At 38.9% G+C, this 20,939-nt stretch overlaps 1 protein-coding gene across 3 annotated transcripts in view; it reads right to left on the bottom strand.

Moving 5' to 3' along the window:
- The window catches only part of ROBO1 (roundabout guidance receptor 1), a 680,236-nt gene that overhangs the window by 343,874 nt on the left and 315,423 nt on the right, over positions 1-20,939 (bottom strand). For 2 of the 3 annotated variants that reach the window (XM_054270279.1, XM_054270278.1), the window contains one exon: positions 10,425-10,508. The exons of the other annotated variant lie outside the window; for it this stretch is intronic. In XM_054270279.1, the coding sequence (XP_054126254.1) occupies positions 10,425-10,508 (84 nt within the window). The remainder of the gene's footprint in view (positions 1-10,424; positions 10,509-20,939) is intronic. 3 annotated transcript variants of the gene reach the window in all.

The raw sequence follows: 20,939 nt of genomic DNA, 5'->3' as shown, positions 1-20,939 counted from the left end.
TTTAAAGTTTCCTGGTTTTTACAGAGGCTTTATTTAATTGCTTGTGGAGTAATATCTTTTTTTTATCATGTTCTATATATAATTTTATTAATTCTTAATAAGGAAAGAAATAGAAGTACTTATATATATGCATTTAAATTTTGCATAAAAATCCAGTCAACTCATGGGTGATGCTGTGTGCTCCAGAACTGAAAATCATTTGAGTGCATATTGCACAACAGTGTTCACAGTATTCCCACAGATTTCTACAGTATATTTCACAGATAAGTTTCCTATTTGATCCATCTGATAATGGTCTGGATGTTGTAATTAAACAGCTGGAATTGTGAAGGAAAAGTAACCCTAATGCCATTTTCAACCTCCTGTAATGCCCTTACTGTACATTAAACATGGTCTATAAACTCTCTGCAATACTTGTACACTGCACAGTAGTTTTCCTTCCCATCTTCCTTCCCACCAGACTTTTATGCTAAATTTGCCTTTTGAGGCTTTGGAAGACATCCTGAACAGTAGCTTTGTAATCACTTCGTCAAAAAGTTCCTTTTACCTTCTTTTTCCTTTATCTTGAGCTTCCTGTCAAAGCTTATAATTGCCATTGATGGAAATGCAATACTATCCACTTGTTTTTAATCAAAAAATAAAGTAATCTACATATGAAACGATGAAAGGCCTCATTACACACCAGAGCACAAGTAAATTACCTTGCTGAAATGGAAGAAATTATACTTTGCTATCAAAACTTTAAATCTACTGAAAAGTGATTTGGTCTCCCTTGGGCAGTACTTACTCCTAACAGAAAAAGACAATTTTTATATTTGGTTTTGCACTACTCCAGAAACAAGACAGAGAAATTTGTTCTGCAAAAGATTAGACAAAAATAAATACAGAATGATGGTTCTTCAGTGTTTTTTGAGTGGTTAAGTTATGAATGTATGAGTGGGCTGGTTACTCTATTCCTTCTTGTCCTGGTAGTTATTCAGAAACAAACCATGAAATGAAGGAAATAAAATTAAAGAAAAGGGAAGAAGGATGAAGCAACTGGTTCTTATTACCTCACAAGGACCATCTGATGGGAAGAAAAAGAAGAGTCTAAGCAGAGGCAGAGAATCTAATAAAAAGGCTAGTGGTTTGGAAGAGATTATTTCAAAGTACTCACACTTAAAAAAAACAACAAGGTTCTGCTTATCTTTAGGAGTGAAAAATAATTTGGTATTTTCTGCAATAAAGACAGCAGCAGTGAGTTTTAATAGTAGCTTTTTGCCTGCTTTATAGGAAGTATTAGACAAAAACCCTATAAATAATATATTCTCCAGTAAATTGTACCTCAGAAAAACATCTCCCTCCTTATACAAGGGTCACTGAAAATCAATACAGTTCCTTCTAGAAAGCTCCCTACAATGTTTTAACACTAGTAGGTGATGGTTCAACTTATTAAGGTTTATGGATAAGCAACACACAAGAATCATGTACACACAAAAGAAATGGCTGGCAGCACTTCCAGAGGGATCTGACAAAAATAAATTTGATAGATTTTGATCTATTAACTGTGGGACAAGAGCTGCAGTCAGAAACAGTGCAAGCGGGGGAGATCAGTTTTGATGGGAAATCCTGAATCGATAGCCTACTTGTGTTTTTAGACTTCCATGTATTGGGTTCAACACCATCACATACACACACAAAACACTGAAAAGAAATTGCTGGCAGCATTTATAGAGAGAGTTGACAAAAATATCTGTGGATTTGCTGATAGATGTTGATGTATGAACTGGGAGAAGAGCTGCAGTTAAAAACAGTGCAAACAGGGATCAGTTTTGGTGGGAAATCCTGAATTGACAGCCTATTTACATTTTTAGACTCCCATGTATTGGGTTCAACACCATCTCCCCCAGAATTCTTGCATCCAAGCAGGGATGTTATAGTCTGGATGGGTGAAGTACCAAATAAGCAAAAACTTGATGATGCACCCCCTAAAAGTTAATAGTGATGGGCAGCAGCTTACCCAGAGAGCTGTGACAAAAGGGACCTCAGTGTCTGTCCTGGGACCTGGCCTGCTCAAGGTCCTTATCAGCCACCTGCAGGAGGGCAGGGAAGGTACCTTCCTCCTGCTGACAGGCAAAACCAAGCTGGGGAACCAGTCCATATGTCCAACAGCAGGGCTGCCAGCTGCAGGGAGCCAGGCTGCAGGAATGGCCCAACAGTGACGGTGTTCACAGGGGTCCGAGGATGAGGGAAGAGACAAGGATCTGACTCCATGTTTCAGAAGGCTTGACCTATTATTTTATCATAAATATTACATTAAAACTATACTAAAAGAATAGAAGAAAGGATTTCATCAGAAGGCTAGCTAGGAATAGCAAAAGCAAGAATGATAACAAAAGCTTATGTCTCGGACAGAGAGTCGAGCCAGCTGACTGTGATTGGCCATTAATTAGAAGCAACCACATGAGACCAATCCCAGATGCACCTGTTGCATTCCACAGCAGCAGATAATCATGGTTTACATTTTGTTCCTGAGGCCTCTGAGCTTCTCAGGAGGAAAAATCCTAAGGAAAGGATTTTTCATAAAAGATGTCTGTGACACAACAGGAACATAATGACCTTTAACAAGGACAGGCGCAAATCCTGCTGTAGAAAGGAAGGCAGGATGAAACCCTTGCACCCAAACAGGCTGGGAAGCAGCTCTGCTGGGTGGGCACTGAGGCTCTGGGCCAGCAGCAAGTTCAGCCTTTGCTGGCCTCCCAGTAAAGCCATTGACAAACGGGGCTGAGCTCAACAGAGGGCCAAGCAGGATGCTCAGGGCTGGAGCGCTTGCCTGGGGGGCTGAGGAACCAGGGCTTGCTCAGCCTGGGGAAAAGGCAACCACAGGGGGACTGAAAAGGCAACCACAGGGGGACTGAAGAGCCAGAGTTCAACCTCCCTGCCTGCTGATGGGGGTCACTGAGCACAGGGAGACCTGCTCCTCACAGGGGGCTGTGGCACAGAGAGGGACAACAGGCACAAAACAAAGCAAGAGAGACTCAGACTGGACAGGAGAAGTTTTTTCCCTATGAGGACAGGCAGCCAGCGGAGCAGGCTGCCCAAAGAGGCTGTGCCAGCTCTAAACTTGGAAATTTTCAAGACCTAACTGGGTGAAGCCCTGACCACACTGGTCTGGCCTCATTCTTGACCCTGTTTGCTTAGCAAGTTAGACTTGAGACCTCCAATCATTGCTTTCAATCTGAATTAGCCTGCACATCCATGATCCTATATAGTAAATATTATGATAAATAACTAACAGTCGTAATATCTAAACTATAGAAAATACATTTCAGGGCTTTTCTTTTCCTGTACTACTCATGAAAGTGCATTATTGTAGACACAATAAATTAATGTTCTCATTTATGCAGGGCTTTGCGTGTACTGTAATCATCTGCATTACTAACTTCCTGCTTCTTTAAATAAAACAATTTGCCTGGCTAAAATCAAAGACTAACTTGTCTAACACCCTGATGAAGATGATGGGGAATGATGTCCTCTTACCTTGCTCATCCTGTGATAATTCATACTCTTTTGACCTAGTGACAGAAATTTGCACTTCAGAACATCTTCACAAACTGCTTTGCATACTTAATTCACTGAACTGACAGCAGTGTCTGAGGGTAATTTGCTCTGTCTTTGCTCTTGCTAGGAGGCCCTCAGCAGAAAGCCTCTCATCAACTCCAGGGGTTCTTGTCTGTGACAGCCCAAATGGAAAAGAGAAACTATAATATGCTGCGAATGCATTTTATTTTGATTTTACTTGTCTCATAATTAATTAGGAACATGTGAACTCAAGATTAAAATGCTCATCCTGGGGAATCAAATCGAGCATGCACAGCCTCTCATAGCCTGTCACAAATCTAAATATATGGAAAGGAGATTTTAAACTCCTGGCATGAGAAGTGCTCTAGAATCTGCTCCTGTATCACATCCTAAATTTCTATCCTAAATTAATTAAAGCCCATTTTTTTAACTTCTTCCTCTTTTTTCAAGGGCTAACATGAATAAAAGTTTAGAATCTCGTATTATAAACCCCAGATTTTGAGTACTGTTTGAAGATAGGCTATTTAGCAATTTCTCCAAGTTAAAAAAGCAATGTGCTTTTTTTCTATTTGTTCTCTAAATCACAAGGCTGCAACAAATTCAGTCACATCTCCCTTTCATTAAGGCCTCCATCAAAATAAACTTTCTCTTCCCTAACTATTTTAGTAGCTCTTTCCTGCACCTTCTCAAGCTCAAATTCATCCTCTTGAGATGTGGTTGTTTATGAAAAATCCTAGCACCTCAACTATAAAGATGCATTTACTGCTGCTAAAGTCAGTATTAGACAAATCCTTCACACAATACTCTGGCTCTTACTGATTGAGAAACATGGAACATTGCCATGCTTTCTGTTTTAATAAAAACTCTGCCTTGAAGTGTAACATAATATTTGGAGGAGGAGATTTTCTATTAACTTTTTCAAAAAAATTGGCTGTGCAAGATTTATGTAAGTGGGAGTACTTGTTCTCCAATACTGCTAATATGAGTTTTGATTAAGTTATTATTGCTTTAATATCAGCGTTGCCTGCTGTCATTGACAGGCAATCCTGTTGATTTTTTTTAATATTTACATCTATATTTTAATACATATTAAAAGCAAATCCTCACTATCTGTGTCAGAAGACTGCCTGCAAAGAGAAGGATAAAACTGAAAGGACTTTTCTGGCAGTTTAGATTGACATGGGGAACAGAAAGCTTTGCTGATAGACAAGAGCAGGGGATCTTTCTTTTTCCTCTTTTTTTTTTTTTTTTTTAATAGGCATAACAGCACCCATCTGCTCCTGGATTTAGAGTGCAGATGTAGTCTAAGAAGTAACTTTGTAAAATTGGGAAATTGGTATCGTGGGGCTTTGTGTTCATTCTCTCAGTTACTCAAGAGCACACTTGCTCAGTTAGTAAGTTTTAAAAAAGAAGAAAGACTGGGAAAAGGGTTTTAACTGCAAGGTTTGTACATATCCTGAGATGTAAATGCCCAGCTGAAATCTACTCTGTGGTACCACTAGCAATAAGGATTCTGTAACTACAAAAAAAAAAAAAAAAAAATCTTGCTGCTATCTGATCTAGTGGTTCATTCAGCCCTGTCAGATGTTTGTGGGTTCTGCAGTGCAAACAAGTGTTTGTTTTTCTCTACAGGTGGTTGCCCTGATGAAAGCAGTGCAATATGAGACTTGCCAATAACTCACTTGGAATTCTTGCATGGAAATGAGGTTTTTGCTTTGTTCAGTCATCGCTAGCTACCTGCTTCCCATCTGAAATTACAGCCTCCTCCAAATCACAAATATCCACACTGCAGCCTACACCTTCATCCATCACTTTTTGCAGCCCATTAGCCAAACTGCTTTTTGCTGGGTGTTTTTTTTTTTTTTTTCACCAGTATTGGTTTTTCTTTCCAACTAACACAAAATATGTTAATTTAGAAGGAATACCAAATTGCAAATATTTATTTCCAAAATTTTTATTTCTCATCCTATTGATATCACAGCTTTTTCTCCTCTCCCCTCTTTCTCTCAGCCACAAAATCTGTATGAACATTTACTACATCTACTAATCTTTTAAAAAAGTGAAACATACTCCCATTTCTAACAAGGTATTAGTATAGATTTCCACCTTTGATGTCAAAGAAATATTTTTTAACATGTTTTCTGAACTACAACTTTTCAAAACAAGTACCATGTAATACGTCTATGCAAAATAACTGGACTAGAGGGAGAAATGTCTCAGACATGGCCATGAAATGAAGATAGATTTCCCCTTAAAATGCTCTCTGAGGCCAACCTGTCCTATTTTACATGGGACAAGAAGTGATCCATTAAGAACAATTCTCCTGATGACATAACAATGTAGTGTTAAAGAAGAAAAGCAATGTGAGAAAAGAGGAGTCCTTTGTTATACAAAAGAATACCACCACAATATTTTCAGGATTAAAATCAGGGGGGAAAAACCTGAAGACAAATTTCAGGTCTCAACTGGGAACCACAGGATTTCTCTGCATACTGGAAGAGTTATCTGAGAAAACCAGGAATAAAAAAGTATTTGGAAATATCCCTTTATAAAGTTATGACTCTACTTAATGAGGAGTGGTGATCCTTGCCTGCAAATGTTTGGCTGTGTAGTGTTAATTTAACAAGCCATCCTCCTGGTCTCTGTAACACAAGAGATACTCTGTGATCTGGTAAATGATCCCCAATATTTATGTCACAGTTGATTTAACAGGAAATGTGCTACTTCCTGGGATATCCCGCACGCACACACTTCAATAGCACAGCACAATGCCATCTCAGAGATTGCTCTGCAGCCACTGATTATGTGGAAAATAACTGAGCTTCATACTTGACACCTACTGCCGTTGCACTGCTTAGGGGGAGGAGAAAAGATCCTGTGAGCCAAGAGGAAACATTTTCTTTACTATTCAGGCTGGCACGCCACATGCGATATCTGATGTGGAAATATTAATTACTTCAGCCTTTTCTTGAAAATCTGCTCCAACAGTAAATATTAAACAGGGACATCTGTTTAGTAGCTTTAGTCAAGATGGTTTTATCCTATGCTCTTCAGGTTCCCCTATTCCCTGCTGCAGAGTTGTGCTCTCAGAGCTTCTCCAGTACTATGGGACATCACTCAACACATCATCTGCTCCATTTAGTGACTAAATACAAGCCCTTCTCTTGGAAACCCTGATGTTTTTAAAGGCATTTCCTTCTATGACCGTTTTTTTCTAAATTCTCCATCCCCTGGGTTCCTCCAGTATCTTATTCAGGTGATTTTCCATATTCTTCCTCTGATATACAGTGGCAACTCTGCTAGATCTTTTTCCTTGCTTCCTTTCCTCTTCTGTTTGTCCCCATTATTTTCTACAGGAATTATTAAAATAAAAAAAAAAAAAAAAGATTGGTAACTTTAGGATTTCTTTCCCCTCTAAAATAACTGCCTAAACAATAGCCTGGTCTGACATCTCCACAGCTAAACCTTAAAAAAAACTGAATTCCTACTTGCATCTTCCATTGACCTGTCTTCCTTTGGTGATCAATTTAAATTTCATTCTATTCTCTCACTCCTATCCCCTGGTTCTCCTGTCTGAACTTAAACCCGAGCTGATGGGGATGTGAAATTTCTTGCAATCTTTTTTCTTAAAGTCTGTAGAAAGAGAAACAAGCATGCTCATGCAGCATTTCAGAAACTTACTTTGGGTGTCTTTCTTGGGACAAATTAAATACAACACAAAATATCTAATTCATATTCTTTTACCTTATTGAATCTCATTGTGATTTGGCCTGTTCTTTATGCATATTATTTGAATAGCTATTTAAATTTTTGCTGCAACACATCTTAACAATGCAATTATTTTCCTATCTGACCTTGTCACTGTAGAACTGATCTTATGTGAAGATGCAGACAAGGTAATCGTCCAGCCTCATTTCTTTACTGTGACAGAGTTACAGTTAAAAGTTCCTAACTTTTTAAACCCTGAATTCTTTGCTGAATCAATCCAACTACATCTAGCATCTATGCTGCCTATGGGGTCACATCAGCTTTCAGGTTTTTTTTCAATTCTTTGGTATTAAATATGCATTAAACCCCCCCCTTCCTATGAACTCCTTCAGTCTAATACCATTGTTATGCATATGGAACAATCCTCAGTGTCTGAACTTCTTTTCTTGATTGTGTGGTTTATTCAGCCCCTACCTATGCACATTAAAAATGCTTTCTTAAAGTGGTTATCTTTAATATAGATGCATATAAAGCTTCTCCAGTTGTCTACAGTTAATAACTATTAATAATTGTTTTGTTTATAAAACCCTGATGGTCTATAAAAAGTGTCTTGTCTAGTGGATGTTGCTTTACCATAATGATTAAAACAGTCTAGAGTTCAGTCCTATAACATACTGGGAACCATGAGAAAGCAAACAGAAGTTCATCATTTCCTTGTTGTAATGATCTGGAAATGTATTAACAACTTCAAATTTATCTGAAACATTTTGGGTTATTATATTTAGGAAGGAGTCTGAATTTTCAGTACAAATAAGCTTTTGGAATGCTTTTGTTTTGAAGAATAGAATTCTAAAGGGAAGAGAGAACAAAAATTATCTAAGAATTCTTCTGTAAAATCCATTAATTCCATATTAGGCCCATATGAATGAGCCCACAATTAGGAGGGGAAAAAAAGAAAAGGCAACCTTACTTATAAGGCTGCATTCCAATGAGTATTATTTTTTAAACTCTTAGTGATTACTAGAGAAACCTATTGGACTAATTTTAATAAATACCTCAGGGCTTTTCCATATAAACTAAGGTGTGCACACAGTGCTACTGATTACTATTACACAGAGGAGAAAAAATACTGGATCATTAAATCTTTAAATGTGAAAAACTTGGTCTTTCCTTTGCTTGGCACTCATTCAAATAGAGGCACAAAATATCCAATTAAACAAGACCAGTCATCTTCTAGGTGTTAATTTTTGTTCAGCTTGTGTTTGCCTCTAACTCGATCCTGACTTTTTTGCCCACTTGCAAAACACCTATTAAAATATGGCCTGGAGTTGAGAAGTGGAGCCTCTGGGGAGTTGCTGGAGCAGGGCTGACTTTGTCAGTGCTCTCAAGTGACCCCATTATTCCCTCAGAGGCAGGTTAAACAGCTGCAATGCCCTGCAGAGCCTTTCCTGGGATGCTGGGATGCAGTGCTTGTGTGCACCTCGGAACAGGACAAGGATCCTTGGGGGTGCCACGTGCAGAGGGGTCTGTGCTCTGTTTGGGACACTGTCCCAAACCCCCAGGATCAGAGTGGAGGTATGGTCTTAAACACTGCCTGATTTGCCTTAAATACTGGAGCAGGAGTGCCTGCAGCCCTTGCACCCTCTGCCTGCCATCATCTCCCAGTGCACTTGTCATGGGAGCGCCTGCTTAAAGCCTCCAGCCCCTGTCCAGTGGAAAAAAACACGATGGGATCTCCTTCTGAATCCTCACCCCTGTTGCTTAAAGGGGCTCTTGGGGTGCATATGGGGCAGGTGTGAGGCTGTCAGGTGCCTCACAGAGCAACAGCCCCACACCTGGGATGGGGACGGGAACTGACAGCTCATCTCCAGCTAAAACTAAACCAGTTTATTATTAAAAGCGTCTGACTCGCTGTTCCAAATAAATTAGTGGCTGTTTAAACACAAGAACCAGGGATCATGATTCCCATCCCTGTTTTCTGAAAGCATAAGTCTAACTTACAGTAAGGAAAAAAAAACATTTTTAAAGCTATATTTTGTCAATATGATGATCCCATATGCATCAGAAATGAACATGTGATGAACTTGGAACACGCAAGAGGAAGAATTTAGAGCAAAATTAGTAGGAATATTCACAATGCAGAAAAGTCTGAATAATCCATGTGCAGCAAGATTCATGTGATATTTTCCTAAAAAGGCATCTATTTTGACTGAGGTGAAATTTGTATTGCTTTAGTTTTTTTTTTACCTTAAAAAAATAAAATTATTTCAAACTGAAATAAAATTATGTGTCAAGGTTTTAAACCACATGCAGAGATGATTGTGAGGGGCAGGTGATGAAAGCTGCAATCACTGTAAGTGGCATGTAACAGGGCCTGAAGTTTTATGAATAGACAAGAAATTGCTCTCTCTCTCATATACCTGCCTATCCTCCACTTGTACCCTGCAAGACTGTCTTAGTTAGGAATATCTGAGTTACACTAGACCACTAGTAATTCATGAAAACCCATGACTGCAGCTGAGATGGGCTGTGGTCCGTGACTCCTGGAGCTGGGAAACATTTCAGGCTGCAGAGGAGTTACAGGATTGGGTTCCTCACTGCTGTATGGTGCTGCTTATTCTGTGGCTTCTCTTATTTGGCCTAGAGACACATTTCTGTAGTTTATGCAAAGCAGAAGTCAATGAAACACACTCTTCTCCAATCACATTTAGTCTCATTTGGGTTTTCTTCCCTGCTGCAACGTATTTTACTTTTGTTTATAACAGAAACAAAGCAAAAAAAAAAAAAATCCCCAAATAAACATATGGAAAAATCCCCTTGGTCTTTGGAAAATTTTCTTTGAGATGATACATTGCCTCATGCACTAATATATGCAGTTCAAAGGAAAATAATGGGTGCATTGTCTCAACAAAGCAAACTTAAACATTTAAATCATTGACATGTACTAACACACACACACAAGGACACTCTTGGTTAGTTAAAAGGCACAACAATATTTCCCAACAGCGCTAACAACGTTGAACTTCTAAGGGCGATGGAGAAAGAGAGCCAGCTAGCAGAGATGATTAAAGGAACGTGTACAGGTGGCAATGGCAGATGGGGTGGGAAGTGCCAGGAGGAGGCAGTCAGGAATATTTCGGAAAGGTGCACTCTACCTGTGTAGCCCAGCGAATTGTCGCCGTGATCAGAGGTGGGGAGCGGCGTCCCGCTGTCGTTCCCCCTCTCTGCGTCCTCGGAGTCTGTCGGAAACAACACCAGAGCTGCTGATGGGGTCACAGGAGTAACAGGAGTTGCCATTTTGATCACAACACGTCCAGACACAATTAAATCCACACATGACAGCAAGAGCCACAGTGCCAGCGCACGGCACGCCTCATCCTTCCCCTTCCTGCGTGGATGAGCCTGTGAGAGCATGGTCCAGGCTCCCCAAAAAGCTGTCCCCTCTTGTCCCCTGCGCCAGTGTCGCTGTGCAGCTCTCCAGGCACGGTGGCCACCCTGCTGAGCAGCCAGCACAGGCTGTGAGAGGAGCATATGGGGACGGCAGGGCAGGGGAGCTGAATGCTAGCATCGCTAATTTCCCACCTTATTGTTAATCAAAGCTATTGACTGTGATCACTCCCCATCATCGCTTCATCTCCTGGCAATTACAGACCCAGGGGACTTCACCTCTATTGTGGGGGGGAGGCAGGGGGGCGGCTGGGGCTGGGCGAGCACCGAGGGGCTGCGAGATGGGGCAGGGGATGGGGGCTCAGCCCTCCATCCAAAGGAGAGGCTCAGCATCACCAAGATGCGCCTTGCGCTACAAGATCCTCGCAAGGAATCTCTCCCTTTTCGTGTCACATTGGGAAAAGGGAAAAAAGGGAAGGCAGCTGGTCAGCTGAACACATAAATGAACAGATGTTGTAAGAGCTTCATAAATGAAGACATGTTTAAAGGGATAAATTGCAGATCCAAACGCCACAAAGCAAACACCATGAATATAACTCGTAACGATGAACTAAATAATTCGAAACAAATAGCAACAAGAAAAAGAATTAAATCCCAGTTGCTCTGAAAACAGAACAGCACAACTCAAGGGAATTTGTCGACAAGATCACTGCCCCTTTTACTCTCAATGTAAAATTGCTCATTAAACTTAACTCCTATTTTACTTTTGATAGTGTACTGTCCAACACATAACCAAAAAGAAACATTAGTATTTTGTTCAGAAGAAAACTTCAAGAAGCAAATGTCTTTGCAAAAATAACACTGCCGCAACAATAGGCTGCTTTTCTCCTTTTTTCTGTGTTGACAGGTGTCAGATAATTTATTAATTATTGCAAAGACATGTTTTGCTCTCTCAGACATATTCTGGACTTCTATAACAACTGAAAATAACTGTTCATTTTCAACTGTTCATTTTCAACAAAATCCACACAGCTAAAAATTACTCTGAACTTTGACAAAACACCAAAAGCAACTGTATATGAAACAAAACTAGAATAAGGAAAAAAAAGTGGAATTTTTTTCTGCATGCTGGATTTTACTAGCTCATTCTCATTTTTAAAATGCAATACCAAGCATTCATTTCTCCATTTGTTTTCTAAACAATCTTAGAGACAATATGTTTAAAAATCAGAATCTTTTTTATGAGTTAGAAAGGAAAAATATTAAGAAAGCCAAAATCCTCAAGACCAAGCCACTCAAGGGTACTTATTGGAAAAAAAATATTTCTTTAGAAAAGTCAATTAAAGGATTGATAGCATACCTTTCAAAATACAGTCGTGCAAATTAAGAAAATAAAAGACCAAACAACAAAAAAGCAGCCGAACACCAAGATGATGTTTCATCTTGGCAGATGAAAGAAGTGAAATATGTTCGTTTATTGGCCCATTCATCTTTGCTGGCTCACTAATGGCCAATGTCACATACATCTTTAAAATCTGCTCTGAAAATGGCTGCAGATTGACTGGATCAACACTCTCTTTCTCCAGATTGCTCACTCATTTGCATTCAGGGGTTGATTGGGTCAAAGTTTTAAATTACTGCAGTAAAGGACAGAAGGATGGGTCGTCTTATTAATTTACGTGGCAGAGGCTGTGCCTACCTTTTTTTGGTGCAAGGGTTTATAATTGAGTACAGGGAGCCCAGACCAAATTTGAGCAATGAACCTGCTGCTCATCATTCTGAGAGACTGATTGCATTCTGGGAGATTTAACCGCACACTGCTCAAAATGATTGAGGGGGAAGAAGATGCACTGAAAGCTTCTGGAAGTGTCCTGTGTGTCACTGGAATGTTTGGTCTCATGTACAAAATATAATTGCACAAGGAATTGGACTTTTTACCCAAGATAGCCCCTCAGAGATGGAATTCCAAGCAGTGGGCCACACTCCTCACAGCAACTCACAACCAACCAAGGCAAATGCCCCTATCAAAACTCAAAACTCCCCTTTGGAGTTTTAACAGGATCAGTCTCCAATAGAGAACTGCTGTAATTTCAATAAAGCCAACAGGCTAGGAGAGCAGCAGCTGTAAAAACCAGGATACAACTACTGGGAGCTATTTAGGCCTGCAAGTCTTGGCTTCAATCACTCAGTAAAAGTGAGGGAGGGAATTAGTCTCTTTTTGACACTACTGGTACTTACATGACATCTGATAGTGACAATGCACTTGTTGTTTACAATCTAAAACTATACGGACCTTGTACACTCTCTCATTCTTTGAGGAATGCTACTTTTCCACCTGAAATTGAAAATTATATTCAACTAATGTTAAATTATGATCTCTGGCTGGAAATTACTTACTAATGATGATTTCTACCCATTTCATTGAACAATAAGTGCTACATTTTGGGCTGTTGCCCTCTGTGCTGGGCTGAATTTAATTTCAGCTCCGTCAGAAGTTCCAGCTTTGCTTGGGAGTCTCTGTAATAACTTAACAGAGGTAAGTAGTGTTGACTTAAATAACACATTTCACTGTAGGACTGCTGTGAAGGCACTCTGTTGAATGGCTAGTAAAAATCCTGAATGTTAAGACATGATGTATTTCTTATGACTGCCATGCTGTAAGATCAGGCAATTTTGAACTTGGCTCTCCCAAACATAATAAACATTTTTACATCATTATATTTTTTGAACTTGTTACAATGCCAGAAAATGTGAAGCAAATGAACTATAAACCCAAGAACAATTCACCTGACATATGAAGAATTTACAGTTCTGAGACAAAGCAGAGGCTGAACCTGGTGCCTGATCCCTCAAAGAAATGCCATAACTAGTCCTTAAGAAGTTTAAGAGAAGTGACAGAGTGAGATGTTCCTTTAAAAAAAAAATCTCTCAATGTGGTTGGACATTTGGGTTGAATTTCTACATCAGACAAGAAGTATTTAAACCAAGGTTTCTATTTTTTCTTTGCTGACCAAAAAAAAGAGCCCATTTTCACTGAAATAAACCTTAAGCTTTAAAAAGATGCCTAGGCTGTAATTGGTTGATTCATAACATTAAAAAAAAAAACAAATTCAAACAAAAAAACCAACAAAAAAGCAAAATAAACCAACACTGTTCACCCCTCCCCCCCAAAAAATATCCAACGGAAAAAATACTTTTATCTATAAGTATGCAAAACTTCAGGAACAAGTCAAAATTAGTTCCTCTCATTTTCTTTCTTTTCTTCTTTTTAATGTAGCACCAAATTAGTTTATTTGGGAAGAGGAAGTTGAAAAGTGAAGCCTTGAGTAACAAAAAATAAGGATCGAGAACCCCTTAGCAATCACTACTACCGTTTGCTTTTACAGGAGCATTTCAGATGCTTTTCATTTGAGAGGGACAACACCCTCATCATGGTGAAAAAATCTCATTCCCTCTTTCCTTGAAAATTTCCAGAGCCACCATTCATTAAATTGGGCAAGATATTAAAAAAAAAAAAAAAAAAAAAAAAAAAAAAAACCAAAAAACCAACAAATACCTACTTGGACTTGAGAGGAGAATGTTAAATTTACCATCACTGAGAGCTCCAGCTTTTTGGTGGAATGTTTTCAGGCTTAGTCAGCCCAAGCATACCTGACCCCTTCCAAGCATAAAGAGGATTTTGCATAATCATACAAGTTCAGGAAAATTTTAGGTGCTGATAGCAGTTGGAGAGCACAGATTTACATGACAGTGAGGAGCCTTTTCCAATTAAATTTCTACTGAAATCTCGAAGTTATTCCATTTTATTGGATGGCCACACCATTCATGCTTTAATATACCTATCTTTAGCTCTTCAAAATTTTATAAAATCCAAATAGTAAATATTTACTATTGCTATTTATTCTTTTGGCTCCTAGAACACCTCTAACTAGACAGACACGCTTTTTTTCACAGCTATTTATATTCAAGTGCATTTTACAATCCTAACTTCAACAATTATATTAAACATGTTTTTAACCATGGCTCTTCTCTTCATAGAAAAGTCACCAGTGATTTTTTTCCCCACTGGTACGAGAAAGTGATGCCATCAGTTATTGCTTCTTTTGAACCAGGAGATATATCTGGATGACACATTTTATTGATGATGCATCCTTAAAAATCCCCAGATGATTCAGTATTGATGCCCTGGCCCAGCCTCCTGGTGGACATAAAGAAAAATTGAAAAGATGTAAACAGACACAACTTCTTACTTCTGTAAGAATTTCATGTGTCTGACTTTCTACGCTGGTCTTTGCTTATCTGAAATTAAAGTCACCTACTGAAAAACATCTGACTACAAAAAATAGTAACTGTTACCATATTTAAGTCCAAAATTTATAACTTCATTATTTCTTGTTATGCTTCTCTAAATTTCATTATCATCAGCAGCTTGGGGGTACAAAACTGGAAGGAAACAGCATGAACAGCATTTTGCAAATGAGCATTAATAAAAGATTAGGATGAAGCAAATGAATATAAACTACTATCAATATTAGAATTGTGTTCTACAAATTGGATCAATTCCCATTGATTCATTTCTAGTGATCTAGATGAATTCAGGAAGAGACATCAGAAAAAAAAGCCCAACTGGGACTGCATCAAACCACAGCCTAAGACGAGGAACTAAATTAGTAAATGAGTAGCAGAGTTTTTTTTCCAGTGTTTTGATTTATTCTAGGTTTTCTTTGGAGTTACAGTACAAATAGACTATAATATGTCTTACAGAATATTTAATTTATTCCTATTTCTTCACTTGGTTGTACACAATGACAAAACAGTTTATGCTCTCAGAGTATAACTAGGGATAGTGCCTAAAGGAGAACTTATGATAAAAGTCAAATCATTAAATCCACAAGAAGCCAATTTTATTCAGGGAAAGTACTATCTAACAGAATATGTTTATTTAGAAAACTGCAGACAAGCTTTCAAGGATGTACACCTATTCTTCAGATCTGGAACAACAAGGAAAAACTTCAGGCTATGCGCAGAATTGGGAATAATTATGCCACCTTTAGACTATCACAGGTCTGTATCAGAAACCTGTTAATCTGATGAATAACCTTACCAGTATTTCATAATAGCTCGAAGTATTTTTTTTTTCATGAGACTTAATACAGCATCTTTCTAGAGACTGGCACATTCAGCCAGCTAACTTGTTTAAGCTGGATAATTTAGCAAGTTATGACCCCTTTCATCATCTAAGAGTCTCCACAAGTAATAAGTAGTTCTTCATTAAAAATTTACACTGCTCAGCTGCCTCATTTCAGAAGTTAAGAAAGATTCAAGCTAAGGGGAAAAGGCAAGAATTTGCTCTCCCATAATGTCCTTAATGGGAGGATTTGGCTCAAGTAAATGGTAGATAAATCCACAAGGATGTTTTTTTATTAATATCTTGTACAAATTCTAGCAATGTTCTAGCAATTCAATAAGTAGCCTAAAAAAAGAATGTACATTTACACACTGGTACAGAAATGTTATTCATTACACTGAAAATATTCTTTTGATGAGAAAAGATCACTTTTTAGTGTAAAAGAAACCCCTTAGAAATGAATTTTTTTCTAAAACAAGGAAGAATAAAACATTTCATAGTTTGAGTATCTCTTTTTTGCTCATCTTCAAAGAACAGTGCATGACTGAAATCCTGACAAAACCTCAGTGAGGATGCTGTTTAAAAATCTTTCCTTCCCTTTGTTTTCACAATAAAGGTTGTTTCATTCAATAACAGCCTTTAAGTGAGAACAAAAAGTAAATGAGTGAGGACTTCATTATGCATAAGCAGGAAACAACCTTGTTGTATCTTTCCAATTTATTTATTTATTTATGCAGTAGGTAATAAACAAAGGTGTTGAGCAAATTCAACGCAGATCCAGCAAATATATTTTACTGAGTATCAGAGCCACAAGCAGAAGTCCTATGCGGGATCAGTGACTTTATGAATCCAATCACACAGAAACATTTGAATTTCTCAAAAATTAAAATTTGGCAGAGAGCATAACAAGCTTGCATGCAAGACTTTGATGCTGCCAAACCTGCCTGTTGTTCTCTCTCTACCTGCCCTTGCTCCTTGACTTTTTCTGGCTTTTCCTTGCCTTTCTTGGGCTGTCCCTTGCAGCACTCTCTTTTTTGGCATCTACTGCCATTTCTTTCCCTGCCAGACAAATCTGAAGGTAACAGCCACTCAGGCTAATTAAATGGTGCTGGAAGTGAGTTAACAGGTGGTGGCCCCAGCTGCTTTTGTTGCAGGGGCAGATAAGAGACCCATCAGTAGGCTGTGCAAGGCACGATGATTAATTAGGACAAGAAGCCATTTTCCAGGGAGGGAGAATAAGATTTACAGCAGAATTTTCTACTCCAAGGTAACAAGCAATGTTTCTTCAGAAAATGCAGAAATAAATGACTTTTTTTTAAGTGCTCACCAGTCATCTTGACTATGTTCAATATGGCATATGCATAAGACCTACTTGACATGGATTTGTTCATGCCAGTATTTTCTTCACACCAGTATTTTCTCTTCACTGCAAACTATGAGTTTTAACTTGCTTCAGGAAATGTTCTCTCCCTCAGAAGACCCCTTTTTTTGTTTCCTGCCAAGTAAACTTACATGTTTGTCGAGAAAGTTCTGACTGCTGTGGGAACTGCTATCAAGACATTTAAATAATAGCAGCTAATACCATGTACAGCTGAAGAACTGGTTGTGCAAGCTTCCCATGCAATCCTCCAACTCTGCTGGACTTCTTGCAGTAATCCCTTAATATTGAATTAAACTCTCTGAGCCTACACCCAGTCCTTCAGGCATTAACCCCTGCAGCTCCTCTTCCATGCTTTCAGCTCTGCAAGGATGTTTTGAGGTTGAATTATGCAGCTGCTTTACAAGAAGCTGCCCCCAAAATAGCAGCAAAAATCTGGGTTCCCTTGCTCTTTGCTGTAGAGCTGGAACACAGCAAGAATCCCACCATGCTTAATTACCCCTTATATTTTTCAGCTGAGTGGTGAACTTTGGCAAGGTGATGAATTTCCCTCATTAATAACAATTATAGACAAGAAAAACGCAGGAACTTATTCAGCATACCAGCAGCCTTGCAGTGGCATGATTTGAAATTAAAACTACCATAAAAATGAATGTTTAAGGGGATGTACACAATCCAACAGCTGAGAAAGTCCTTCCTCATTCCCTTGCTTTTCTGAAGATGCAAAGTCATCTTGTGAGTTGTCAAAGATATATCTGCAGCACAGCTGTGTCATTTGCATTTTGCCAGTCTATCTGCAGAGCTCAGCACGAAGAATAATGCTAAATCAATGTGTGTCAATGCTTGCTTGAAGAAAGAACAGACATTCGTGCACTAATACACTGCCCAGCAAGGCAAGACACTGGCACATTAACTGAGCCTATTAACACATATTTAAGCAAAAAAGCCTCCCTGATATCACAAGAATCACAGCTGATTTGCCTTCAGAAGACACTCCTAGCTATTCTGAATTGGTTTGACTTCCCCTCCTTTAAAAAGGGCTACATTTTGAACAATTTTGCCGTTTCCAGCACATTTCCTACCTTCCAAGAGTGACTTCAGCCACACTGTGATTACTGATGCCTTTAGCATATGGATTTCTTAGAGGATATATATCTGGTTGTTGCTCTTCTGTGCTTTCCCTTCTTTTTTGTCTCCCACATCCCAGCTCTTTGGCTATGACCACAAAGCCAGCAGACAGGACAGGCTGTAAATGTCCCTGTCCTTCCATACTTAAAGTCAATTACATTTTATTTACCTTGTCTTCTGTACAAAGCAAAAGTGTGTTATAGCCTATGGGGTGATTCAAGGATTAAAAACAATGAAGGTTTAACCCTATCGTAGTTTGAAACTTCAGCATATTATGGTACTGAAAATCACTGTGGCCTACCAGGAAAGAATTTGGAAGGTAATGTACAGGGAGGATTTTGAATTGTAATGAAAAGGTGACTTGCACAGTAAACAGATATTCACAGTGACTCGTAAAAAGGCACGGAGTTGAAAAACATGCACTGTCAGTCAGTATTTCTCCGTAAGGATAAATTTACAGCAAGCTACAAGCATCATCAAACCACACATACATATCCATACTACATGGTAGTCAGTCAAATTGTCCAGAATTCCCCTTCCTATTCACCTTCCAAATGTATTAAATGCAACTCACTTGCAGCAATACTTTTTAAAAATTCTTTCACAAATCCAAAGATTAAAAAAATTGTTTTCCTTTATTCATGCTAAATAGAGATAAGGACTTCAGGGATTTTTTTTTTCTTTTGTTATTTGATCATTCAGGCATTTTCTCTGTAAAGTTCTTCTGAAGAATTTCTGCTTTTTTGCAGCCTAATGAAATGCATTTTCCAAAGTCAGGTTTTTGAGTTTGTGCCTTGGAGAGAAGCCCTACAACAGGTGTTCCTGCTTGCTTTGTTTACCTGAGCTGACTACTCACTGCTCAAAATCATATCCTTAAGAAAACAAATGATGGAGCATGTAAGCATTTGCCTGGAAAATTTGATATTAGGCTTGAAGCCCTTTCTTGTTAAAGCAGCAAAATGCTCCCATTGACTGGATGCAGGGCTCTGTTAGCACAGCTGTGAATACTTGAGGGAAGTGGAAGAAAGAGCCACAAATAAAGAATTAGCAATTACTATCTAGCTCATAATGAAACATACAGATATGTCCCGATCAACTTAATAATTCTCAGCCTGAACCAGGAAAGATAAAATAGTGGTCAGTTAATGTAATAGTTCCTAATGGTTCTTTAGCATCTTCCAGCTGGGAATCTCATTTCTCAGTGTGATTAATGTCAGCCTCAAAAGAAAGCACAAGGTCAAAAATTACTCCAGGTTTATGAACTTAAACTCCAGACAAAATAGAACAATGATGAAATGAAATAGCTGAGGAGGAGAAAAATCAATAACTCTTCTATCTTGTCAGAATTCTACTCTGCAAAATTAGTACCAGATAAGAAATCATACAACACAGCAAGGGGTACTTGGTTTTACAAGGATCTACAGATTTCTTTAAATATTGTTAATTTGTAATACTGTGTGCATTGAGCACAGGAATTACTAGCTAGAGGCAGTAATTTTGAAACAAAAAGGGACATCCAATAGATCCACAGGAATCCCAGAATTAGAGCTGTAACTGGAAGCCCAAAGCAATCAGGTATGAACACTGAAGAATAAGTTTTAAACTACACAAATATGGTGAGAACAATGCCAGTGTAAATAACAAAAACAGCCCCATAAAAATTTTGATTGATAAGATTATCAAGATGATAAAGTTTAACCAAATTACACATGTATGTTCAAAAAGCTACTAGATCTCTGAGATAAATAGACAGAAAGACACAACCTTTTCAGAAGCTTCAGTTTATGCATTGACAGATAGAGAAAAACAACTTAAGAGCAAATGGAAGGAAGTATTTGTATTTTGTTGTTTGTATTTTTTACCAGCTATACCCCCTTTAAAAAGCAAAACTAAAACCTTCATAGTGCTAGAGACCAGGAAATTAGGCTTCTCATAATGAGGGACTCATTTATCACCAGTAATGAACTGAAAATGGAAGCACAGACGACTAAGAATTCATTGTGTCAGATTCACGTGTGGAAAGTTTCCCAAGTATATCATTGCTGACTGGGTCACAGCTTTAATATCACTGACCTAAAGTACAACACTGCAAGACTGACAGCTTGAAAAAAGAAAAATTTCTTTATCAAGCCCTGTTTGTTTGTCCTACCTTCATTTAATGTGTTGGTGCAGCTGCTTTGGGCAGGAAATAAAAAATACTTCTGAAGCAACATTATACATCTCGTGTATTTCCAGCGTGATTGGTTCCATATTGTCGGGGCCCTCAAGTGCCTCTAGCAGAGATAGATCCTCAGTAAATTTAAACATGTCAAAGTGGATAAAATCAGAAATAGATGCTTCATCCCTACAGGCTAGGATGACTGCTGCCCAGAGCTGAAATTCCAGCAGGGAAGATGATGCCCTGGCTTGGATCTGAGCGCTGCATGGGGGGCATGGGGGCAAAATGAGCACAGGAGCTGAGCCCTGGGGTGGCTGTCAGCAGCTCTGCCAAGCTCCTGTGTGCCCTGGGGTTCCCCTCTGGCACCTCAGCCCAGGGGTGGCCCAGCTGTGACACTGGGGACAGCGGGGCCAGCAGTGCCCAGCCCTTGCTGGGTGCTGCCAATGGGCTCAGAGCACTGCGCATGTGGCACTGGAACAGGAAAATGTCCT

The sequence above is a fragment of the Melozone crissalis genome, unplaced genomic scaffold (assembly GCF_028551555.1).
Source record: "Melozone crissalis strain CALT ecotype California unplaced genomic scaffold, PUWL_Pcris_2 ptg000009l_1, whole genome shotgun sequence".
Lineage (NCBI taxonomy): Eukaryota > Metazoa > Chordata > Aves > Passeriformes > Passerellidae > Melozone > Melozone crissalis.
This window is presented reverse-complemented; position numbering and strand designations above follow the sequence as displayed.